The 27,257-nt window shown below is 40.4% G+C and overlaps 1 protein-coding gene across 1 annotated transcript in view; it reads left to right on the top strand.

The window, feature by feature from the left end:
• The first annotated feature begins 15,290 nt into the window (after positions 1–15,290).
• The window catches only part of LOC149250128 (ribose-phosphate pyrophosphokinase 4-like), a 187,264-nt gene continuing 175,297 nt past the window's right edge, over positions 15,291–27,257 (top strand). Inside the window, exon 1 of the mRNA XM_089456395.1 lies at positions 15,291–16,055. Coding sequence (XP_089312521.1) covers positions 15,616–16,055 — 440 coding nt within the window. The 5' untranslated portion in view covers positions 15,291–15,615. The remainder of the gene's footprint in view (positions 16,056–27,257) is intronic.

Raw genomic sequence — 27,257 nt, 5'->3', positions numbered from 1 at the left:
AGACCACTACGCATAAGATATTGAAAGCAAGGTTTTATTGGCCCAAACTATTCTGAGATGTTCACTCTTTTGTTAGGTCCTATCAACATTGTCAAGTGTTTGTTGAAAAGCATAAATTAGTTGCACTCCCCTTGATCCTTGTTTGTGTAGAAGAACCCTTTAGGCAATAGGGATTGGACTTTATCAAAGAGATACATCCCCCTTCTAACAGCCAGCACAAGTGGATCCTCACAGCCACAAACTATTTCACTAAGTGGGTAGAAGCAATCCCAACCAGGAATGCAACTGACACTATGGTAATAAAAATTTTGGAGGAGAATATCTTGGCCAGGTTTGGATGTCCTGTGAAGATTGTGACTGATAACGCCTAGGCTTTTAAGTCTGCAAAATTTAGCACCTTTTGTCAGAAATTTAACATCATAGTTGGCCACTCTACTACCTACTATCCTCAAGGAAATGGGTTGGCTGAGTCTTCCAACAAAATGGTGGTGAGGATCCTAAAGAAGACAATTGCAAAAAGCCAGAGAAACTAGGATTCTCAACTAAAATTTGCACTATGGGGAAATAGGGTCACTCCAAAAAGATATACGGTTAAATCGCCTTTCGAGTTGGTCCATAGAAAAGCAGTTGTATTCCCTATACATCTTGCTATTCCAGTTGCCAAGATGCTACAAGATGTGGAAGAAGAACCCAAGTATTTGAATAGAAGGATAAATCAATTAGTGGAGCTCCAGGAGACCAGAGAATAGGTAAATCACAGGTTAGACAACTACCAACAAAGAATCAAATCCTTGTTTGATAAGAAAGTTAAAGACAAGTTGCTCCAACTAAGAGATTTAGCTTTGAGGTGGGATGTGAGAAAAGAAGACAAAGGGAAACATGGTAAATTTGACCCCTTATGGTTTGCACCCTTCAAGGTTGTTGAGACTAAAGGAAACAATACTTTTATGCTAGAGAACTTGGAGGGTGAAATGCTTGAGCTGCTTGTAAATGGGCAATTCCTCAAGCTTTATTTCCAACATTAAGAGGTTTTGTTCTCACCCATTGTACATAGGGTGATTGATTGTAAAATATCAATGATGCTTTCAGTTATTTATATTTATGTTTTTGTTTTCATATACATGAATAAAATGACTCCATGCCCAATAGATAGAAGACTTCTAGTTTGCAGGTTCTCAACACCTTGCTAGCAAGGCACAGTCCCTAGTTGGAGCCAATGTCGTCACCCTTTGTGTCTTCCAGCTGTAAAAAGAGTGCAAAGGGGAAGAGAGGTTGACATCCATCTTCCAAGACATAGAAGCAGTCAAAGCCCAATCAGACTCTCTCCATTGGAAATTTCATTGGACAAGTTTTCCAACGGTATGTGGAAGTGCAAAAATGGACTCCTGGATCACAAGTTATGGTCTCTTGAAGTTTCAAGGATTGAAACCTTGTGAAGGCATGTAAAAATATCGAAGATCGCAATATCGGAGGTCCCGACGCATCGGTGATCACAATATCAGAGGATCAGGCAGCATGGCATACCGGCGATCGCATATCGGAGGTCTAGAGCGATATCGACAATCGACGATCGCATATCGGAGGTCTAGAGCGATATCGACAATCGGCGATCAGAGGTTCATGGCACGTTGGTGATCGCATATCAGAGGAAAGGCACAAGGTCAAATTGGCGATCAATAGTCGGCATATCTAGGCCATGTCGCAAATCGGCAATCAAAGATCTTAAAGTGACCACTATAAAGGAATTGCGGGAAAAAAACATTGATAGTGTAAACTGTCAGGGGATGCCTAGAAGTATTTAACAAAGGAACTCAGTCGTAAAGCCAAAAGAGGGTGGGCCTTTTCTCTCTTCTCTAGAGGGCCACGTGGAGGAATACCATTGGTCCCGATAAAACCCACATGAAATCTGACGTCATCATGATGTGGAAGTACGAGGAACAAGTGGCATACAGATTCGACATTTTGAGGGGTCATAAGGGGCTAAAACAGGGTGACACATGTCACCATTCACAACGCGCCACATGGTAGTGATGACATCAAAGTCACAGGTTGCAAATCGAAGGTTGAGGGATATTTGTGTTTGTAATGCTTGCCATTTTTAGAAATCTCATATTGAATACTTCCGATTGAGGGGCTTCGATGTGGGGGTTGGCCCACAGTCACAAATAGTTTGAAGAACCAAAGGCAGGGCTAAGCATAAAGGGGTGGTCGAACATCGGTGATCACAACAATGGAGCAACATGTAATCAACATATTGGGGAAAATCCCAATATCGTGGGCCCAAATGTGATGTGGACAGGTGGCAAGAGGTGGGCATCATAAATATGCATGTTTTATGCATTTTGATCAATGGTTGAGCGGACGATTAATAAAGGTTTTCTGTAAAGCAGAGGAAAGCTTTTATATGTTTAAAGCTTTCACGCTGGCCCTCCCTTATCCTCTTTCCACGTGGACCAAGCCACGTCACATGTTGCATATCGCAAGTTTTGGGGGGGTGCAACCAAAGGCAAGGTTGTGAAATCCCCAATCTCTGAATTCTGATATTTCAAAGGGGCCCAGGTGCATAAGTGTGTGGTGCCACATGTTACACATGGGTACCGTTAGTGATGTAATGTTTCAAAGAATCAACTCCCGTCCCAGCTAAAGGGTTTTAAGCCCCTAAAGGCTTTGGCCTTGCGTCCTCAGGCCTCTATCATGTAGTTTCCACCTAATCCCCTAGGGCTAAGGCAGAGGAGGCCAATCGGAGATCGGCATTTGTAGTTTTGTAGTGACTACTCAATTTAAAATCCCGGAACGGTCTAAGCTCCAATGAGCTCCAATACACTTGCGTGATTGTTTCACAATGCATTATTAGTTCTTGTGGAATGTTAAAGAATTAGGTGCGGAGAGCAGTTTACAAAAGAACGATAGCCCTTGGGTAGGAATAAAAGGCCTTAACACCTTAAGGCTAAGCACTGGGTCATAGCCCTCGGTCCTATGGTTCATAATTTTTGGGAATTTTTTTTGTCTTACGGGACCTTTTCCTGGTTTTCTAAAGGCGTGTTTGAATCTCCTTGTATGTTGGTTTTTCTCAAGAGATTGATACAAAATATCAGGTGATTCCAACCTATTAGATTTGTAGTATGTTCTTCTCTCTTTGTATGTCATCTGTGTTTAACGTTCTTCTCAGATTACATGTTAAGTAGCAACTAGATGTATTTCCTTCATATGCATATTCATTTAAATCAAAACATTGGTGGATAATGCCTACATTTTTGTAGGAATTAATTCTTTAAACAACGCTCCATGTATCTCAACATTCCATAGATATTCCCCTCTCTCATTTCTCTCTGAGTCCTGAGATATAGAATTCTTAGACCTTAAGCTTTATATGATGGACTCCTCTTCTATTGTCTTCTCTCATTACCTATGTTTCAACAATTAAATCATTGCACATTCCTAATCTGATTTGGCCACCTGTGAGTTGAAGATTATTTCCTAAGTACTCCTGTGTACAAGCTACTTCATATATTGTACCTTTATGAATGGTTCTGAATCAAACCCATTTGCATTATTTGTGACAAACTGAAGTGTTGCAAGTCTTTAATATAAATATGCCAATCACTCTTTAACATTTCCTAGGCACTAATCTATAATAAACCCATAGGTTGTCTTAGGAAGCTTTCATATCTCCTAAAGCACTTGTGCTACAGGTGCTAGAAAAAGTGACAACAAAATGATCTGAAAAATGTAAAGGGCATAAAAGAAGAAGAGTTGTCCTAGAAGGAATTTAAGGAATATTTCAAGAACAAGTATCTATATGAGAGATACTTTAATAGCAAGGCTAAGGAGTTCTATGAGCTCTGATTGGGAAAAATATTAGATGAGGAGTATACCACCAAATTCTTAGAGTTGATAAGGTATGTTCCCTACCTTAAGGAAGAAAAACAAAAGATTCAGAGGTATGTTAGTGGACTGCCACAATCCTTCAAGGATATAATCGAATTTGACGAGTCTAAGACATTAGAGGATGAAATTTGAAAATTGAAGCATTGCTATGAGCAGACTAGGCATAGATATGAGCATAAATCAAATTGGAAATACAAAATCAATGCCAAGTTTAAAGGAAAAAGACAAAAAGAAACCAAGGGAATGAGTGCAACTCATATTAATCAAGAACATCAACAAAGGTCCAATATTGCCAGCAGAGGTCGCTCTACTCAAGAAGAAGCCAAGAGTTATGAGAAGGGTCCATATAAGTGTTGAAATTGTGGAGGGAATCACTTGAGGAAGGATTGCCCACAACAAAAGCAAATTGGCTCGAGTCTGTACAATGCACAGGAAGCAGAGACAATCAAAGATGTGGCACAAAATATACCTAGAATTTATGCAATAGTGGATAATCATCAAGATGATCACTTGGCTTCGATTATAGAAATGGAAGGTATTCTTTGTGACCAAACATTTCAGTTTTGATTGACCTTGGTTCAAATTTCAATTACATTAGTCCCACCATTGTTGAAAAATGTGCACTAAAAAAGGAAGTGCACACTGAGCCTTGGCTAGTTCAACTGGCCACGAGGACAAGAAGGAGAGTGGAGCACATCATAAGGTCATGCTCTATCGTGCTAAATGGCATGTCGACTATTGCTAATTTCAATGTACTACCACTCAAAGCATATGACACATTGTTAGGGATGGAATTGTTGTATGCACATCACACCAAGGTTGATTGTTTTTAGAAGACCATTAAATGCCTCGATGAAGCCGAAGAGCATAGAATATTGTGGGGAAAGTTGAAACATACTTCTATGAGATCAATTTTGGCTATGCAGGCCAAGAAAAGCCATAACAAGGGATGTCTTTTATTTGTTTGCAAATATATAGTAGCATGGAAGCTAACTGCAGTGCTGAGAATGACAATAGTGATGTTTTAAAATAGTTTTCAGATGTCTTTCCTGAGGAGATGCATGGGTTTCCTCCTCATAGAGAGGTGGATTTTTGGATTGAATTAATGCTACGAGCAACTCCAACACCCAAGGCTCCATATTGAATGAGTACACCAGAATTGATTGAGCTAAAGTTACAACTCAAGGAGATGATAGGCAAGGGATACATAAGGCCAAGTGTATCTCCATGGGGAGCACCAGTTCTATTCGTGAAGAATAAGGATGGCACACTTAGGTTGTGCATTGACTATACACAACTAAACAAGGTGACCATTAAGAATAGGTACCCATTACCAAGAATTGATGATCTATTCGATCGGTTAAGGAGAGAAACAATCTTCTCCAAGATTGACTTGAAATCATGCTATCAAGTGTGCATTAAAGATGAATATATCCATAAGACAACATTCAGAACAAGGTATGGGTATTACAAGTTCGTGGTAGTGCCCTTTGGGCTTACTAATGCCCTTGCAACTTTCATGTGTTTGATGAATAGTGTGTTGCGCACTTACCTGGACATATTTGTAGTGGTTTTTGTTGATGACATTTTATTCTATTCAAATACCAAGGAGGAACATGAAGAGCATTTTGTTGCAGTACTACAATTGCTAAGAGAACATAAGCTTTATGAAAAGCTTAGTAAATGTGATTTCTTCTAATCACAAATCCATTATTTAGGACACATTGTCTCAAAAGAGGGAGTAGCAGTTGATCCAGAAAAGGTTAAGGCTATAATGGAACGGCCAACCCCTAATAATGTGACTGAAGTTAGGTCCTTCATGGGACTGGTAGGCTATTACAGGAGGTCAATCAAGAACTTATCCAAGATTGGGCACCCAATTATGCATTGCAAAAGAAAGGGAATAAGTTTGAATGGATAGTTGATTGTGTTGCATGCTTCTATCAACTGAAGCAATTGTTAACCAATGCACTAGTGCTAAGAATAGTAGATCTTGAAAAGGATTTCGTTGTATGCACATATGCTTACAAGGAGGGACTTGGTGGAGTCCTGATGTAGGAAGGCCAAGTGGTTTTTTATGAATCTCGAAAATTAATGAACATGAGCAAAACTATGTAAATCTCAAAAATTAAATGAACATGGGCAAAACTACATAACTCGTGACTTGGAATTGACTCTCATCATCCATGCATTGAAAATGCGGAGACACCACGTTCTTGGCATAAGGTTTACTCTAATTACTGATCATGGAAGGCTTAAATATTTGTTTGATTAGCGTAAATTAAATGCAAGGCAAGCTAGATGGTTGGCCATGCTTAGTGAATTTGATTTTGAGATCAAATACATTACAGGCAAGGAGAGAAGAGTGCCTGATTCACTCAAAAAGAGAGTGAAATGAACCATATAGCAGCCATAAGTTCCTATGGAAATGATCTTCAAGAAAGGATAAAAAACGTAGGCCAATAAGATGAAAAATATCAACGATTTAAGAAGTTGAAGCAAGAGTCTGAGGGTGATCAGGAGAAGAAATATTGTCTCTCTAAAGATGGGATGACTATATTCAAGAACAAAATCTATGTGCCAAATGAGGGCAATTTAAAGAAGTTACTATTGAAGGAGTTTCATGCAAAGCCATATTCAGGTCATCTAGGTTATCAAAAGACTCTAACAACCATTAAGAAATTTTACTATTGGCCCAGATTGAAAAAGAAGGTGGTGATTTCATCTCCAAGTGCATAGAGTGCCAACAAGTAAAGGCTAAATGCAAGCACCCAACTGGCTTATTGTAGCCTATTGTCATTCTGGAATGGAAGTGAGAGGTGAATTTTGTAGACTTTATTACAAGACCAAATACTTCTAAACAACATGATGAAAATATGGTAGTGGTTGATAAGTTAAGTGGAGTGGCTCACTTCATAATTGTTAAGTCTACGGATTCAGCTAGTGAGGTGGCTCAAATTTAGGAAATTGTGAGATTACATGGAGTTCTCAATAATGTTATCTTAGATAGAGATGTAAATTTCACTTTGAGGTTCTGGAGAGAACTATTTGCGGGATTTGGAGCTGAGCTAGCATTTAGCACCGCTTACCGTCCACAAACTGATGGGAAAATAGAAAGAACTAATAGAATTCTTGAGGACATGATAAAAATGTATGTAATGCATCAACCCAGGAAGTGGGGGGAATATCTTCCACTTGTAGAATTTGAATATAATAATGGGTATTAGGAATCACTAAGAATGACCCCATTTGAAGCACTTTATGTTCGAAGTTGTATATTCCTACCAGCTGGAATGATCTAGTAAATAAGGTTCTTATTGGGCCTGATATGTTGAAGGACATGAAACAAGAAATGTAAACCATCAGAAAAAATTTCAAGGTGGCACAAGATCGACAAAATAGATATGTGGACTAGCATAGGGTTCATAAGGAGTTCCAAGTTGGGGAACATGTTTTCCTGTGAGTTAGACCCAAGAAGAGATCCTTAAAATTTGGGTCATGTGCCAAGTTGGCACCACGGTTTTGTGGGCCATTTGAAGTGCTTGAAAGGATAGGGTCAGTGGCCTATAGGCTGGCCTTGCCTCCATCAATAAGAGTTCATGATGTCTTTCATGTTTCATTGCTTAAAAGATATGTGCAAGATGCTAATCATGTAATTGATTGGTTTGTGTTACAAGTAGAACTAGAGAGAGAGTTCTAATTGAAACCTCTATGCATCTTGGATCAGAGGCAACCCACGCTCCAAAATCAAACAATATAGTAAGTTAAAGTATAGTAAAGCCACTTTGGGCCCAAGGAAGCCATGTGGTAAATGGATAACCAAATGTGAGCAACATATCCTTTTTTATTTGTTGAGTAAAGCAAATGTAAATGTTGTACATAGTTGTATGTATAAAGCTCCATATCATATGTGCTTGGTTTTTAAGCATGTGATGTTTCTATATGGTTATTGAACACCGAGGACGGTGTTCCCCCAAGGGGGAGGGGATTGTGACAACCCCTGGTTAATATTACCTCATTGTAAATAATTGTAATTATTTAAAAGGTTGAGAGAAAGGGACATAGATTCTAGTTGCTTGGGGAGGGAGATTGCTTGAGAAATTGGTGAATTTAAATACATCAACCATGGGTTGGCTAAGAAGTTTAAATGGGTTGACTGTGCAATAAATTTAATTTAAAAATAAAATGACATGCCCATGTGTTTGTTAGCCCAAACACAAGCAAATAGGACAAAACATTAAAGAACATGAATGTGTTGCATTGTCCAAGGAGGTTGACTAGGTGGAGCCTTGGAGAAGATAGATGGTTGGTTTGTTGGGAAGGCATGAAATCAAGTCGACGAGGAGGAAGAGTAGGGAAGAGCACATTCTCATGCATACACATGCATAGTAGGAGGATAATTCATTTCAACGCATATGCCATGGAAGAGAACAATGGTAAACACAAGAAGGAATTCCTCCAAGGGTTGGAGGTGTAAGAGAATTAACAGAGTAGTGATAAGAACTCACAATGATCGAGCTCTGGAGAAAGTGAACTAGCTGAGGAACCCTCAGAGAGGCTTGCTGGGTGAAAACATTATAGAGAGAAGTGGCTTTCTTGAAGGCTAAAGAACCCACTAGAAGCTTGTGGATTTATGAACCTACTGGATTGGGAAGAGACACTCAAGTATTTGTGAGGGTTGATGAACCACCAGGAGTTGCCTTGGGGCTGAAGCTCTGGTGCTTGACTCACTGATGAAGTACCTGGAGGGGTGATCTCTTACCCATAAGTAGCTTATCCACTAATGAACCTTACCTTGATGTGGACCCTCTTCTCCTGAAAGTGATCAAGACTATGTATTGTGGTATCCTGGCATGGATGTTAATTATGTCTGAAAAGTCTGCAAATATTCAGTGGAAGTTTGTGTAGTTGGTGGATGAAGGAAACCTTGTGAAGTAATGTTTCAGTTGTCAACATTGGTTAAGTTTCCTCTAAAAAGCACTGCTCCTCAAGCATGGGAATCTATCTCAGGGTTGACAACTACAAGTAAATATGGTTATAGCTTGTCTAAGGTTGGGTGGATAATTAGAGTCTCAATCTTAGTTGCCAGATCTCTTTAAGATAAGTATTCTCTCATGTCTTTGTGCCTGTGATTATCATGTCTTTGTTTTTTGTGCTGAAATAGTGTCATGATAATATTGAGGAATGTTGTTTTCCAACATGAGTTAGGAATGTCAATATTTTTTGTAAATATTTTAAGGAATGACTCATTTCTTGTGAATGCATCTGAGTTGGAAATTAACCTAGGAATTCCTAAGTATGAAGAGATGGGAATCTCTGTTAATATTAAATAACTACATTGGCATGTTTGGATATCTAGTCACTGTGTTGATAAAGTGTTAATGTTAACCATAAGGAATGTGATTTCATGTTTAGAAGTGCCTCCTGAATGTTTTCTTAGGCATGGGTGTATTCTTGTATCCATCCTATGACTGCATTGGTCTAAATGGTCTGTGTATGAAGAGATGGATCAACCTTTGTTAATCAATGAATACTTGCATCTAAAATATCTTGGCTATAAAGTCGGTAATTACCCATAACATCGTGAGAGAAAGCCTCGAACACAACACACACACACACATATATATGTAAGCATATGAACACTTAGTTCAGTTATGCATTCACAAGCTATGTCTAGGCTGAAGTAGCACAAGTTTAGGAGGGATAACACACACACACATATTTGTTTTGAAGGCGACAATTTGAATTGGGTTGAGTACCTTCAGAAATCTCAGGAGGGATAACCCAGGAGGACCTACATATATCATAATATATATAAACACTATGCATCAGAGGCCTAGGCGAAGGCCCTTATCTGTGCATTGACAGTTGCCAAGCGCGGGGTTGGAATCCTTAAGTCTGAAGCACAAGACTTCAGAAGGAAATGGTTTAACCCTCTTCAATCCTGTGACCAGGCGCGATGATCAAGTGTTTGAGCAGGGGAAATACTGACCATCGAAGGATAAGTGCGTAGGGCCATTGGATAACCCCAAAACTTTCTCCTCGAAGGTTCTAAGGGGACCCCAAGGGAAGCTCCCATGATGACTTCACATTGTGGGGCCGGTTGAACACCTAGTACAAAGTGACAGAGGGAAAACCTCAAATTTCTTTATAACATGAAAAATGCACGTTACAAGGGGTTGGACTTGTGGTGGGATCCAGGATGACAAGGAACATGATTGGGTAGAGAGGGTGACATGGTGCCCTTGGGCCATGCCATTTGGCACCTTGCTTTAGCCTTTTCATGGGTCCAAGAGGGCTTAACTCACGTGGCACATGACACTCTCATAAGAGGCCATGTGGATGGTACGACGTCATATGATGTCACCTCGACATCCTAGACCTCAGAGGTTTCGAGCGGAGGCATTATGGAAACTCCTAGGATTTTATCCCCGAGAGAATGTGGCAAGGTGGGCTAGTGGACTCATCATATTGGAGCAGGGAAGATTCACAGGTCGTCTGCATCACCCCGAAAGTTTTTAAAGGCTAAGTCATCCCAATAATGTTGAAAACATCACAAGAGGCAATGGTTGGGGTGAAGTGGAAGGTGGAAGTCAAGCGTGCAATGGTAACGAAGGTATTGGACCACGCTGGTGGCAGGGTCCATAAGGATCCACACAATATCAGAAGGTCCTCCCCAGAAGGTTCATTAGGAAATTGCAAAGGTAAATCTCGGGATTAAATCTCCAGGATGAAGTGGTAGGAGAGGGGCCTACGCAACATTGGAAGGGGTTTAACCTGTGTGTATAATGTATGCACTCATTTTGTGAGCCATGGAAGTGGTATAACGGGCCAATCATGAGAGGGTTAGCAACTACCACTTTGCATGACATGACGTATGACTTGGATATCCACTTGGGTGCCACGTGGGGACCTCATGAGTGCCTCATGGCAAGTTAGATGATGTGTCAATATCTGATAGGTTATTTTTAAATGGCCATATCTTTAGATTTGGGAGTGGGATTGAAGCAAATTTTATGTCGTTAGAAAGGTATTGATGAGATGAACGCAACAATGCCATCCATTTTAGGTATTGAGAAAGTCTAAAAGGTCGAAAAATTTAGACCCCATCTCCATAACCAGATTTTGGAGGTTGGGTTAGCTTAGTAACTGCCTCCTTCTACCCTTAGTTGGGGCTAGAGATAAGCGGGGGTATGTTACAACCCTATTGGGGACAACTCAACTAGATTTCTTTGTTGGTGTGTCTTTTTTAAAGTTATGTAGAGTTTATCGTGGTTGCAATGAGTTTAATTCTTCATCTATATTGTTTGTTGCAGTATTTGATAATGTAATGCTAACTATGATGATATTGGTGTAATCCATGTCAGTACTTGAGAATGAGCCACAAGGTATGAAACTCATTCATGTGGTCATTAGCAATTTGATCATGACATTGACACAATGGTTGCCATTTCATATATTTGTCTTCTCTATACCTTAATGGATAGAATTTATCATGCATCACTTGCAGACAATTATCCCATATAGTGATAAGCCCACCATACCATCACATTGTTGGTTGTGCATTTCCCACAAAGGGTTGGTAGTGATAGACATATTTATTGTTGTGATTATTATCTTTTCAATATCATTAATTACAATGTGTTAAACCACTCATCAAGTGCTTAACATCAATCTTGCTTTCATATAGTGGAGTGTTATGATTGATGTTCACATTTAAAGAGTTATGACCACTAAATGAATGTAATCCATAATTGTTGGATGATGTAGGGGTAGTCCAAGGTAGCATTCTTTGGGATAGCTCTACAAATTAATTCAACATCTCATCATGTTGTCTATGAAGATGTTATTTGATCATGAAATACACAAAACTGACACTAAGGGCAGTAGAACCAAGGGAGTTGGTTCTTGTCATCTATAGAGGTGACAAGTGTGTCAAATGGTAATTGAAGGAAGTAGATTGATCATGTGCCTTTAGTACTTTGAAGGAGTCTATATAGGCATTCACTCCCCTCGATTCCATGAAGAATGTGTCTCAATTACTAGCACTAAACAATATTTGAGTAGCAAAGTTATAATGTCAATGAATAAGGCTATGGTTAGTATTAGGACTTTGGTCACACATTGTTTTTCAATTTATGGCAAAAATGGTTATGTTGCATCACTATGAATGCTAGGATAGACACTCATTTTGGTCATGATGGAGTTAATATAATAATAACAATCAATATGAAAAACCATTGATGATGGCTAAAGCTTGTGATGTGATCTATGCATTATAATTGTGGAATCTATTTAATTGCATTTTAGATCCAAACGAATGTTGAATATGAATTAGTCAAACAAAGTGTGCACTAATGAACTCAGAGATTAAGTGTATAGCCATGAACATGTAATCATAAAAGTAACAAGTAGAGAACAAACTAAAACATGAGAGTTCTCCACCGTACAAACAAGCACGCTATAATGAATGGTGTAATTAAAGTGATGTACAATATTGATGTGGCTAAAGTTGTAGGAAGGATTATGTCAACATTGACCTCACAGAGAGATTAGAATGAGAATATTCCACGAAAAATGGCAAACCCTTGGTTTATATAATTAAATCATTTGCAAGTGAGATGATACATATTTATTCATGTTTGAGAGATCCACTTTGAATACTAAAACAATTGCAAAGTTAATGTCAAGCACAACAAATTATGAGGCACGATCCATTAAATTCCTGAAATAGGTTGGTTGGGTATGCTCTTGCTTAGTGGTACAAACTCCATCAAATTTGATCATGTAAAAAGGTGAGTACTCCTAAGCTCAACAATGCCAATATTTTTGATGTGATACGATGAGCTAAGGTTAAAGTGACATTTATGTTGTTGCCGTGATATGTCTTTGGCACTCACACCTAGTGCATCAAATTTGATTTATAATCAATTTTACATTATAGATTAGCTTTACCTATATACATATGTGATGCAAGCATGATGAAATGTGAATAGTTACCATGCATGAGGAATTAAGACTAACGAGGCTCAAGAATGTTGAGACTATATATTTTTAAACATGTTCAATGGTCAAAATGTTTTTGTGGAGACCTAAGTCACATGCCATAATGAGACAGAACATGGAAGACACAAAAAATACGAGCATTCGACATGTGACATGACCACTCTCAGAATAGGACACAAAGGACACATTATATGTAATAATAATATAACAAATTAATTAATTGCACACCAAAAATGAAATATAGGCAAAGGTCCAATTTAGAAACTAAAATATTTACATGATGATGATACAAGTTCAACCATATATACTACTAGTACTACACTAATGGCAATAAATTGACAAACACATAAGAAATAAAAACCATAAATTGTAGTTTTCTCATTAAGTTATCAAAATCAAAATGTATTATATAGAGACTGATTCACTCGGTCCCTGCTACTATAGGTGGGAACCCTAATGACACATAAAAAATAGGGCAAATATTAGAACCATAAATCAAGATGGAAGAATCTCATAGATCATGATTATTTGTAGTTCCCCATGTCATCAACATCAAAATCAACATCACTGCCATTGCTCTCTCTTCCATCCTCCTCCTTTATATTCAATTTAATCTTTACATCTACTGGTGTGGAGAAGACCCCTCATGAGGGTTGCCATGATCAAAAGTGACTGCCTCTAACACTGGTTCATTAGGATCCAAGTTGGCCAATGCCAATTCAACATCATTGTCCAAACCCATATCATCGAAAAACACATCCCACATCTTTGTCTTTCCCTTCAACTACTCCTCCCTCTACTTGTAAATAAGATGAATGTTGGTGTGCACATACACCATTGTCTCTGCCTTGAACTACTCAAACCCACTCTTCTTCAAACTATATAGATTCCCATATGTGCTCCTTTCCTCTCGCAACAAGAGGATGAAGTAACCCAAGAGATGATCCTCATGGCTAACTGTTGTAGAGGAGAGCATGTTGCCCCATGAGTAGCTCACCAAGCATAAGACTTCTTACCCCTTTGTCTCTAATCATATCATAACTTCCAAATCTCCTAGTGTTAGTGGAAAAATTTGCAAATTAGTCATTTTTACATGGACATGTATCCAAAAATCATAACAAGTGTGATTGGTGTCTAACACAAATTTGACTCATATCTAGAGTGGAAAACTTTGCAAAGTAATCATTTTTACATGGACATATATCCAAAAATCATAACAAGTGTGATGGGTGTCTAACACAAATTTGACTCATATCTTATACATATGACACAAATTTGACATACTTCAACAAAAATCTAAGCTGGAATGGTTGTAGAAAGAAAATAACTTTGGGGGGTTGGAAAGCATTTTATGCTTTTCAAAATAGGTGTAGAGAGGCAGAGTTATGGGACTGGAAGACCACTCAAACTCTTTTTGGGCTTCTAGTGATTCCAGTGATTCTATATGGTTGTGAACTGTGGGCTAGCAGTACTTCCGACATGCAGTGGAGACAAATTGAGAAAATTCAAAAGCGTTTGATTACAAACAGATTTAAGATTAAAAGTGCAGTTCCTTATGATATCTTGTTAAGTGAAACAGGGACTGCTCCTATTGAAGCAATTGCTATGGTGCGAGTCATAAGGTATTTAAAAAAAATTGAGCAAATGGAAGAGGGTAGATGGCCTAAGGTTGTCTTTAATGATAGATTGTGCAAGAGCAAAAAAACTTGGATGCAGCAAAATAACAAATGGTTTAGTAAATGGGATATTTGCTTGAACGCATGCCCCATAAACAACAAAGAGATAAAAGCTTTTGTTATGTAAAAGTTCCACAAACGTACTTGGGAGAAGGAGCTAGGAAGAAAGAAAAATTACTATATTGAAGTGTTTAATCCCACTCATAATCATCAACCAAAAGCATATATAGAGGCCAATATCTCTTGGAGAGCCAAAATTCTTATTGCTCAGTTAAGGACTAATTCTCATCAACTCCGTTGTGAAACAGGGCGCTGGAAAAGGCCAAAGGAAGTGTGGGAGGAAAGGGTATGCATTTTTTGTTCTTCCGGAAAAGTGGAAACAGAAAAACATTTCATTTTAGAATGTGAGGCCTTCAAAGACAACAGGGAAAGTTATGCAGATACGCTGGCAGCTAGCTCTTGGGATAATCTATTTAACGATGGGTTTGTTGAGAAGATGGGAGCATTTATTGTGAAGCTTCACAAAAAAAACCAAATACATCAACCAGATGAATAAGCAATCTGTCCCATAAACTATCTTTAGCCTCGTAGACATTAAAATAATTTCTTCTTTCTTTCTATGACACCAATCAAATTCATGTCAAACATAGTCGTACAAACAATTTCGAGAGAGTTGAGTATGCATATATCGTACAAACAATGCCCGAATGCGAATATGTGAGACGTAACTACAAGCAAACTGTCTTCCAAATAAAACAACAACTGTATACTCCAAAACTGAACTTTAAACCCGAAACATTAGATGTTGAGCGTATTTAAGGACAGCGGGGCAAATGTTTCTTCTGCTCACTCTGTGCGTAATTTTCACGACATCAAAAGCAGTTGCTGACGATCTTATATGCAACATACAGTGTATAGTAGCCTAGTTACTCTCCTTGTCTCTGGAGTCCCCATGAAATGTAACAGCAGCACATTGCCCTGGGCATTCAAATCCTAACCAAATTAGTAAGGCCACAGATTCACAATTTCACATTCATTTCGATCCATGGGACCATTTTCATTCGTTAGTGAATATAAGAATACTGTTTTCAGTAAGTGCAGTACTGATTTCACGATATGGGAAATTCAGAAATTGCCGCAACTGAAACAGTATCGCCCGACAATAAATGTCGATTACACATTGAAAACCAGACCAATATCTCTCTCCTGCAAAGCCTTGCCACATACCACCGCAGCCTCCCCCGAGGATTCAACGAATTCAAATAAACTGCGTACAGATCAAAGCAATGCGGGAATTACTATGGCAATCCCTCTGGCAGCAACTGCGCTGGATGCGACTCGAACCGAGACCAACCAAATATTAGGCATTGCGGCTGGTGGTGGGAAGAAGAAGGTGTGCCTCTTCTACTGCTCTGAAACCGAGGATTTAGCTGGCCGTATCGCTGCCGAGTCTGATGCAGTTGAGCTCAGGTCCATCACCTGGAGGTATTAATTCAATCTCCATACTACTTTTATTTCATCTTTTTATATATAGTTTGAATGGCGCTTTTTGTATTTTGAAAGGTCATCTATCTTGCAAAAATGAGGAGCATACGCATATGCCATCGTTGAATCATTTACGTTTTCTCGTTTATAGGAGAAGTTTTTTTTTTGCCTGTACTATGTGTGTGGGGTGTAATCTCGCAGACTCTCCAATCGATTAGTTAGGTGCTGCTTTAATAAGATGTTAATCAAGGTAAAAATTGACCTGAGTTCTTAATTCATCTCAAGTATATTGGTTGGTTCATTTTAACGTAACTAAGAGGACTGTTAACTTATTAGGGGTTTTGAGCTCATCACTAGGCACTGTCACAAAGTTTTTGAAGCAAAGTGATCAATTAAAAATTATATTGACTGCACAGTGTAAATGTAGTGGAAATGACTGGCATATGTAGTTTATTCTGGCATGAAATCTGGATTGCGATTTGGTGAAATTTCGGTTATTCTTGTATTTGAAAGTTGGTACCCTGTGGTGAAAAGGCTGAGGGGTGAAGATCAGTCCCCTACTTCTTTGATTGTAATGCGAATTTTCTTTTGTTAACTATGAAATCTGTAGTGTTTGATTATAATAAGGATTGTCTAGTCTTAATTTTAAAATTGCACTGAATTGGTAGGTCATATCATTATTGTGAGCTAGGTTTAAGATTCGGGTGGCACTCTTTTCAAATTCTTCACCCGGAGAAATCATGAGAGAACTGTTAGAGTTCCATGCACTCCAGGTCTGGTCTATGTTTAGACAGAAAACATAAACACACTGAAAATGCCTAACTTCAAAAACTTTGCACGATGGAATATACCAGCAATTAGATCAATGTATAGTACACAATAATCTATGCCCAAACTGATTTCTTACAATTCCGTTAATAAGAGAATCCACAGGGCTCCCGTACCAGGGAATGTGGCCTTGTACAATGCCAAATATCAGGTCTAACCCTTTGACCAAGGGGCCAAATCACCCAGGGCTGAGGGTTTGTCCTCTAAGCCTTTCCTGCCAAAATATATACACCTACTGCACCCTTGTCTACACTGCTCTAGCAAACTAAGGCTTTACCAGCCCTCCTTAAATATCACAAACAATAGGGTGCTTACCTGGCAGTTCTCTTGAGCCCACTGTCAACTTGCTGTTGTTAATTAGTTAATTAGTAAATTCCTTCTTGTTAATTAGTTTTACAACTTACTGAATAAAATGCAATATTGGGGATTTTCACCGATAAAAAATAAAATTTCAACGGAAGCAAATTAACCCGTTTCAACACATGCACATATATATTTTTTTTCCCTTCAAATCATGTGTTGATTAAAATAATATCTCAGCATACAAGGGCTCCGTTATTGGGAAAAGGGCCCTCTGATGAAAAATACAAACTACAATAAAATATTTCTGAATTTAGTAGGCACATGTACGACCTGTACAACCCTTAGAAAATCAATGGATCACCCCCTCGAACTGTTGTATGGCCATGGAGGATTTGTTGTACAACTCACGTGATTTACTATACCTGCTGCTGTACAACTTGCTGCAGACCTGTACTCTACAACCCTGCTCCCTAGTCGATCTGGTGGATGATCTCTCCTACCGTAATCTCTGCTTGCACTCTCCTTTAGCCTGAACACTGGATGAAGATCTTTTATCACTGTTGTTGTGTTTTCCTTGAATCATTGTTCTTTGTGACTCACTCACTTAGTGTCTCTCTTTTGTTGTTTTCTCCCTCATCTAGCCTTGCATCTATAATCTTGAGTTACGATTGAATCCATTAACCCTAACTCTCCAAAGTGATTGACGGTTGAGACTAGATGATCCAGACTTAAACAGGAACGCAACAAATTACAGAGATAACCATAAACACAGATATGCAACGGAAATAATACTTCACTTCATTAATGTAAAATACTGAAATATGCTTACAAACAGTGATGGAAATAAACCAGCTAGGGCGATGGTAGCTTATCTCTGAGAAGAGATGTGGTGGCTACATGCCTCTGAACTGTCTTACAATGAGGCTCGAAGGCCTATTTATTGTTGAGAACAATGGAAAACCCTTAACATTCCAAAACCTAACCCTAGAAGATGAAACGCCAAACTGTGGGCCCCGTTTGGGTAAATTGGTACATCAATTTCCCGGGGTCGTAACTTTGGCATATGATCTCCGTTTGACGCGTACAATAGCTCGTTAGAAAGATCTATCCGAGCACTACCACTTTGGGAGGCAACATGGGTCCATGGACCCATGTTGCCCCAGATTTCCCAAAAAACGTCATTTAGGGCCTCAAAACGGCTCCAGAGGTTCAGGACCCGAAAAACTGCTAAAAATAGTAAGTTGTGCTACAATTAAGTAAACTGAAAATGCTGAGAGAAACAATGGTGGGGGTCCAGGTGGACTTGGCAGGTGGCCACCAAGATCCACCTGGATCATTCCTCCCCCCTTAGGAAGCAATGGTCCCCATTGTGTTGAGTTCCTCCATGAGATGAGGAAACTTTCGCTGAACTTGGTCCCTGGTGAGCCACTTGCCCTGGTGAAGGAATTGGCCTGCTTTGACAACTTGATACAGTTGGATATTCTGTTGGCGAGTGTTCTTGATCTGTGTGTCAATGATCCGATCAGTTGTAGCTTGTTCCATGCAATCTGGATTTAATTCTGTGGGTGTGAGCTGTTCTGCAATGTCGGATGTGTCTAGCAATGGTGGAAAGTATGGCCGAAGGCGGTCCACATTGAACACTGGGTGTAGGCCAAGGAATGGGGGAATGCTGAGCTCAAATGCATTGTCTCCCACAGCCTTAGTAATGGTGTAAGGACCATATCGGAGTGGTCTCGGTTTCCGATAGGCTCCAGTAAGGTGTTCCTTTTGCAAATGCAACCAGACTTTGTCGCCCACCTGAAACTTGTGTGGCACTCGATGTTGATCGTGTCGCTGCTTTTACTTGGCATTTGATTTCTCCAGAATGTCATGGACCTGCTGGCGAATATGTTGGATGTGCTCAATGAAGCTGGTTGCCTTATCTGCTTCGGACTGGACATGAGCCGAATCTGTGTGAGTAGCTGCAAGTGGCATAGCCACATCAATGGGGCATAGTGGCTGGAATCCCAAGCCCACCTGAAAAGGGCTGTGGCCAGTCGAGCTGTGAAGAGCTCGGTTGTAGCTGTGCTGAACATAGGGGAGGCTCTCGTCCCATGTGCATGGATGCTTTGAGTTGTACATGCGCAGAATGTGTACAATAATTCGATTGACAACCTCTGTTTGGCCATTAGTTTGAGGATGGAAGGCTGTGGACTTAGTGAGTTTGGTGTCCAGCATTGACCAGAGACTGGACCAAAATGTACTGAGGAATCGAATATCCCGATCTGAGATGATAGACTGTGGGATCCCAAAGTGCACCCACACTCGTTCAAAGAAGAGTTTAGCAGTGGCTTCTGCTGTGATATTCTTTTTGCAGGCCGCCATAATGGCCATCTTCGAGAACCTGTCGACGACCACAAAAACACAATCATTTCCATGCTTAATGGAAGGAAGGCCTGACATGTAATCCATGGAGATGGATTCCCAAGGTCGACTAGGGGTAGGCAGCGGGGTATAGAGGCCTTGCTTCTTGATGGTTGGTTTGGCAATGGCACAGGTAGTACATGATCTGATGTACTTCCCGACATCCTGTCGAAGATTTGGCCAATAGAAATACTTTTGTAGTACTGCCACCGTTTTCTCGACCCGAAATGCCCAGCAGCCCGACTGTAGTGTGCTTCCCAAATCATCTTGGCACGCTCGCTTGAAGGAACACAAAGGTGACCCAGGTGGCATAACAGGGCATCTTGGAGGTGAAAATCTGGAACATGCCGACCCCCCAAGAGTGTTTGGTATGTGTGGCCAAATTCTGGGTCGCTTTTGTAGAGAAGTGGCCAATCAGAAGTCTCGTGCCCACAAGAGTTGAGCATGGTGGTTAACGCCATGATTGGTGGTCGACTGAGGCAATCTGCAACATTATTGGTGTTGCCCTTCTTATACTTGATATTCAAATGGAACTGTTGCAGATATGTAGACCACTTCTGATGGCGATCATTCTGCAATTTCCCTTGGGTCTGTATGCACTGCAAGGGTCGGTGGTCTGTGTGGATGACCGTTTCCTTCCCCAAAATGTAATGCTTCCATTGTCGGCAGGCCTGCACAATGGGATACATCTCCTTATCATAAGTGGGATACTTCCGGACAGTGTCTGAAAGTGTTTCACTGTGATATGCCACTGGATGCCCGTGTTGAGTAAGGACTGCCCCAATAGCATAGTCAGAGGCATCTGTCTCGACCTCAAATGGTTGTTGTAAATCTGGTAATGCGAGCACTGGTGCCGTGCAGAGGCGATCTTTCAACTCTATGAATGCCTTCTGTTGAGATTCAGACCACAAGAATTTCGCTTTCGCTCCTCCATTGGTGACTTGACTCAAGGGCCAAGTGATATGAGAAAACCCCAACACGAACCTGCGGTAGAAGTTGGCAAGACCCAGAAAGCTGCGGAGCTCTGTCAGAGTGGTTGGAGATGGCCAATCCCGAATGACTTGGATCTTGGCCGGATCCACATGCACCCCCTGTTCATCAATAATGTATCCCAGATACTAAACCTGGGTCATGCCAAAAGTGCATTTCTCCAAATTGACACATAGCTTGTGTTGCCGCAGTGTTTGAAGAACCTGTCGGATGTGGTGGAGGTGCTCTTCCCAACTCTGGCTGAAGATCAGAATGTCATCCAAGTATACCACTACAAATGAGTTGGTGAATGGCCGCAAGATGTCATCCATTAGCCTCATGAAGGTTGCAAGAGCATTCGTCAATCCGAAAGGCATAACCAACCATTTGAAGAGGCCCTCCTTCGCTTTGAAGGCAGTCTTCCACACATTAGAGGGTTCGATTGGTACCTGGTGATATCCTGACTTCAGATCGATCTTGCTGAAATATTTTGCCCCCTTTAGTTGGTCCAAGAGGTCATCAATTCGCGAGATCGCGTACCTATTACGGACAGTGATCTAGTTCAGCGCCCGATAGTCAATACAGAGTCTCCAAGTCCCATCCTTCTTCTGTACCAACACGATCGGGCTCCCACAAGGCAATGAACTCGGACGGATGTGACCTTTCTGCAGCAGCTCCTGAATCTGCCTCTTGATTTCATCGTTCTCTAGAATGGAGCGCCGATAAATTGGTCCATTGGGTAGCGGCGCACCTGGGGTCAGATCGATGGAGTGCTTGACCTGACAGTGCAGAGGAACCCCTGCGGGGGAGGTGAAGATGTCCTCGTACTCCTTCACGACCTTATCCATCTGTAGTTGTCGTGCGGAGGGGTCCTGTCTGGAGGCTGTGGCCACCATCTTCTTCTTTCCTTGAGGGCGTATCATCAGGAAAACAAATTTCCCAGTCTTGGAAATGAGCTTACTGCATTGTTTTGCGGTAATCAAAGAGATGGTAGTAGGTGGTGCTACCTCTGGTATCTTGTACAACTTATTCCCCAATGTAACAATAACAACACGGGGCCTTGATTCATACACAGCATGTCGCTTCCACAAGTATGGTTGTCCTAATAATACATCACAAACTTCAAGGGGAGCAATGTCACACAATACCTCATCCGTGAAGGGCTTGATGTTGTACGGAAGGCGACATTGCTGGCTCACGCGAAGATCCTGTCCTTGGTGAAGCCACCCGATGGTGTATGGTTGTGGATGTGCTGTGGTCGGTAAGCCCAACCGCTTCACGACCTCTGCCAAAATGAGGTTCTTTTGGCTCCCGCTATCGACAATGAACTGTAGCGAAGAGCCCTTTATCCACATCTGGGAGTGGAAGAGACGCTCCTCCTCCTCTGGATCTTCGGGTTCATTTTTCTGGATCTTGGCGGTAGCAACAGTGGCGTTGGGATCCGCGTCAATGATTTGCTTCCCTTTGTCATTCCCCTTGTCGGGTTCTGACTCAGAGTCGGAACATGCATTTGATTCTGGAACCTTTAGCTCAACCACCAGTGATTGCTTGGCCCGACACTCACTAGTGTTGTGAGTGGAGCTCTTATGGAACTCACACCATTTTCCCGTGTCCTTTTTCGTCTTCGCGACGCTGTTCTTTGCCTGCAGCTTTGGCGGGTTGTCTTGGGCTGCCCCGCCTTGGCTTTGTCCTTTGTTCTGTGTTTTAGGGGCACCTTTCCCTTGCTTCAGATTCGCAGATCCAAAGTCTCGCTTCTTTTGTTTAAACTTCTGCTCGACCTTGACGGCATATCGGTACGCTGTGCCGAGCGAGGAGATGTTCAGGAATTGTATTTCTTCCTGGATGTACTTGTGCAGGCAGCCGCGGTATTTGAGTATCAAATGCTGCTCCGTATCCTTGATACCCAACTTTGTGCGAAGGGTATGGAAAAGATTGGTGAACTCCGGCACGTCTTGGTCCCTTCCCTGCCGCAGCGTGGTCCATTTTATGTATTCATCCTCATAGCTTCCGACAGGGTAGTACTGCTCCTTGATGGCATCCCGGAATGAATTCCAGGTGGGTGCGGCTGAAAATAGTGAGCCGGTATTTTCATCCTTCTGCTCGCAGTAGGTTTCCCACCAGTCCTTGACGTGGGGGGCTGCTTTGAGAAGAGCGAAAACAATCTTTTCCCGACTTGAAAATTCATGAATAGAAAAATAACCCTCCAGCAGATTTAACCATTTATCTACGACATCTGCATCTATCTGACCCTTAAATATGGGGATTTCAAAATTAACTTGTACCTTAAAGGGTGTGGCGTTTCCAGAGTAGCTGCTGGAAGCCGATGCGTTGCTTCTGGGTAGCCGCTGAAGGATTTGGGCAAAACTGTCCATCATTGCGTTCCGTTGTCGCTCGAGGGCTTCTTCGAGCAAGATTTTGATAGGATCTCCTGCCCCCTCGTCTTTCTTTTCATCCGCCATAGGAGGCTGTCGGGATTTGCGAGGCTGGTCTCGCAAAGGTTCGACCAGTTCAAGCCCTGACTCCTTATATCTCGACCTCGTTGGGGACATGCAAAGAAAAACAGCGAAAAAGCAGACCGGTCTGATACCACTGATCCAGACTTAAACAGGAACGCAACAAATTACAGAGATAACCATAAACACAGATATGCAGTGGAAATAATACTTCACTTCATTAATGTAAAACACTGAAATATGCTTACAAACAGTAATGGAAATAAACCAGCTAGGGTGATGGTAGCTTATCTCTGAGAAGAGATGTGGTGGCTACATGCCTTTGAACTGTCTTACAATGAGGCTCGAAGGCCTATTTATTGTTGAGAAACAATGGAAAACCCTTAACATTCCAAAACCTAACCCTAGAAGATGAAACACCAAACTGTGGGCCCCATTTGGGTAAATTGGTACATCAATTTCCCGGGGTCGTAACTTTGGCATACGATCTCGGTTTGACGCGTACAATAGTTCGTTAGAAAGATCTATCCGAGCACTACCACTTTGAGAGGCAACATGTTGCCTCAGATTTCCCAAAAAACGTCGTTTAGGGCCTCAAAACGGCTCCGGAAGTTCAGGACCCGAAAAACTGCTAAAAATAGTAAGTTGTGCTACAATTAAGGAAATTGAAAATGCTAAGAGAAACAATGGTGGGGGTCCAGGTGGACTTGGCAGGTGGCCACCAAGATCCACCTGGATCATTAGATCTTACCTTGCTTGAGATCAACAATTAATATCAATGTTCCACCAAGTTTCCGGGATGGGGGGATGTGGGAACGAGGAGACACAAAGAGGGATGTGTGGGAGCAACCACAAATTTTAGAGAAATTCGGGAGGGAAGGGGGGATGATGGGGTGTATATATATATATTATAAACATGATTAAAATTCAAGTTCATAATGAAATACATTTATTCATACATCATAAATTATTCAATGAAATAAACATAGTAAAATATTGTATACATTGATTTATATTCATCATTCATTATTTTAGAATCTCATTTGTACTAAGCAAAATAGTAGATACTAAAGTCTAGAGACTGGAATGAAATAGTAAATTGAAATTACTCAAACTCAAAAATAGTAAAAGTGACAAGTCAAAGATTTGGTCTAAGGTTATCAATATCTAGTGTCAAGACTCAAAAATTAAAACTAAAATGAACAATGGACAATGAACCAATGTTATCAGAACTGAACCGATAATTGAATCATTCAACACCAAAATTGGGAATTGGAAAAAAAAATCCAACCAAAAAACTAGTTGACCAAAAAAAAAACAAATATACAAATTTTGGAAAAAACGTAGATATTCATGTGCATCCTGTTGAGAAATCGAGAGGCTTACCAGTTAAATTAGATTTCTCTTTACATGATAATTACTTGTGAGTTCATTGGCATTTTTATTATGATGTTTTCCTTCATTCATCAAACAATTACCATAATATAAAACATGAAGATCACATAAACAAAGAACACAAGATATAGGCTCCAAGCTGGGGAAAAACCCAAAAAATTTCTCCTTATATATAAGATCAAAGGGAGATATCCAAGACCCATGACCACAAAAATTTCCAACCCTCTAGATGCCAAGTCAAACCCTTCTTCTTCTCAACAAATTCATCAGCAAGAGACCAACAACAAATCTTTAACAAAAGACATGATAAGGCAGAACTTCCACAAACCCTTCTTCCATTTCAGATTTCGGCTTTCATTCTTCTCGAGATTTTAGAAACAATCAAGCGAGTTTTGTGTGTCCAAATGAGCTCGAATAATCATCTATTTATATTGTCCAGAGGGGTGCGAATAGACATGTCCTTTGGGCAAGGCTGACATGACAGGCAGGGCCGACTTGCATCTAGAGGAGTTTTTGACCCAAATTACATATTTAAAAATTCTTTTTCCTTTTTCTTTACAATAGGTCCAAATAGGACTTTGACTCTTTGACTCAACAAATCCTAGAAGCATGAAGAACATGCTTATCTAATAAAATAATAATAATAAAATTTAATTTTCTTCTTTTTCTTTTACATAAAATATACAATGATATAAGTACAAAAACCATTATGAAGACCGAACCTAGTTACATTTTCTAACACTCCTTCTTAACGAGGTAGGTATTCATAATTCCACAACTGGTACAAGGATACTTCTCAAATTGAAATATTCTCATAAGAAGAGTCAGATTGATAAACCATCTTTAAGCATCAACATCATAACCAACATTGTCTGACTAACAAGCTCTAACTCTCCACAAGATTAGAGCACAACGCTGGGAGGCATACATATGGACACCTCAGCCTCTCAAGGCACATACCCCATCCAGATGTTCACCAGGTATGTCCTTCCAGGACTATTCTTATCTTGGATTCCCAATCCTCAAAGAATATCAGTCCTCTTCGACCACTCTTATCTTGGATACCCTGTCAGATCCTCAAAGAGTGTCAGTCCATGGGACTACTTCCTATCTTGGATTCCCAATCCTCAAGGAGTACCAGTCCTAGATGCTTATCAATCCTCTAATCTCCCCCCCAGTGTGATACACTAGACATACGACTGTTAGTCCTGACCTAGTGCATGACACATATGGAGATAATTGTTGGAAAAAGTAACTATGTTTGGTCTTCAATAATGTACTTGAGTCATTATGTAATGTACTTGTCAAAAGAATAAAGAAAATTATTATTATTATTATTGTGATTTATTAAAGCATGGGTTTCATGTTTGGGTCACCATGTTTTAGGTCAAAGTCCCCATTGAGGACTTCTAGGATTTATTCTGGGTCTATAGAATTATTGTACATTTAAAGAGACCCTTCTTGGGCTTTTGAACCATGTAAAAGGGTTAAGTATTGAGTCAAATATGAATTATGTAACCTCCACACCATGTCGGCCTAAGAGAAGATCAAGTCGGCCTAAGGACCCATTTGACCCCACAAGAAGCCTATAAAAGGAAGGACTTCAAATTCATTTGGAGCATCACTTCTCATTCTCTCTCTACTGGGCAGAAGTGCGAAAATCTGTTTGCTGAGCAGAAGTGAGAAGTAGGAGGTTGAGAAAGTCTGTTGCCGGGAAGCCGAAGTGAATGCGAGTTTGGGGGAGTCTAAGGAGTTAAGGAAAATCGAAATTTTGGTGGTGGTCTCTCTCTGTTTCATGCTCTGGATTGGGAGAACAAAGTCTTCCAAGTTGGACTATTGCCGGAAGCTGTTAGCTGCTGCATGTTGCTGCATAGTCGAAATTGCTGGGAAGAGGTCAATCTTCCGAAGGTTGACTTGGTGTGGAGAGAAGGTTTGGTCTTGGTCTAGGGTGAAGAGTCTCAAAGAATACTATTGAAAGGAAGAATTACTTTCACTGGGTTTTTCCCCTCTAGGGGGGTTTTGCCCTGGCATGTGCCTACATCTTGTGTCCATTGTTTTACGTATTGCTGCTTTTGGTAATTGTTTGATGAACTAAAGAAAGAAGATATAAAGAATCATAATAATAAGAAACATCATAAGTAATTATCAAGATCACGAAAATATTTACTGCCTTTCTGATTTTCCAACATGGTTTCAGAGCTTTGGTGAAGAAGAAAGAAAAAGGTAGATCCATTCATAGGCACTATCTCAGGGAAGGAGTCTATTATATTCAAGGAGGATGTCTAACTCAATCAAGGGGGAGCATCTAACTTCAGGTCCCGGAAGAGGATTGACTTAATCTTCGAGAAGAACAAGGTATTGGATTTGGTAAAAGGAAATGTAAAGAAGCCTACAGAAGATGCCAGTCATGCCGACAAAGCGAAATTAAGGAATCTATAATTGGTGGCTATGACACTGATGGTAGAAGGGATAAAAGACAATCTTGTCCCATTCATAGCTAGCATCAGAGTGCTCAGGAGATGTATGAAGCCTTGTCGAAGCTGTTCACTATTAAGAACATTGGTCAAGTAGCAAGTTTGAAGAATGAGTTGAGGTCTACGAAGATGACTAAAGATGATATTGTGGAAACCTTCTTTGTGAAGATAGCTAGACTTAGGGATGATCTCTTGGCCATTAATGAGATTGTTCCGGAAAAAGATAAGTATCTCATGTATATTCAGTTTTGGGTTCATGCATTCATTTAGTTTTGTTTATGTTAAATACTAATCACCATTCTCCCTCTATTGTCTTGATTAGGGAAAACATCCGCAAGAAGGAGGGTCTCTCAAGAAAAGGTTAGTTAAGAAACAAA

This window comes from Pinus tabuliformis, chromosome 7, assembly GCF_031772625.1.
Source record: "Pinus tabuliformis cultivar Carrire ecotype Pingquan chromosome 7, CPIR1, whole genome shotgun sequence".
NCBI classification, from domain to species: domain Eukaryota; kingdom Viridiplantae; phylum Streptophyta; class Pinopsida; order Pinales; family Pinaceae; genus Pinus; species Pinus tabuliformis.
This window is presented reverse-complemented; position numbering and strand designations above follow the sequence as displayed.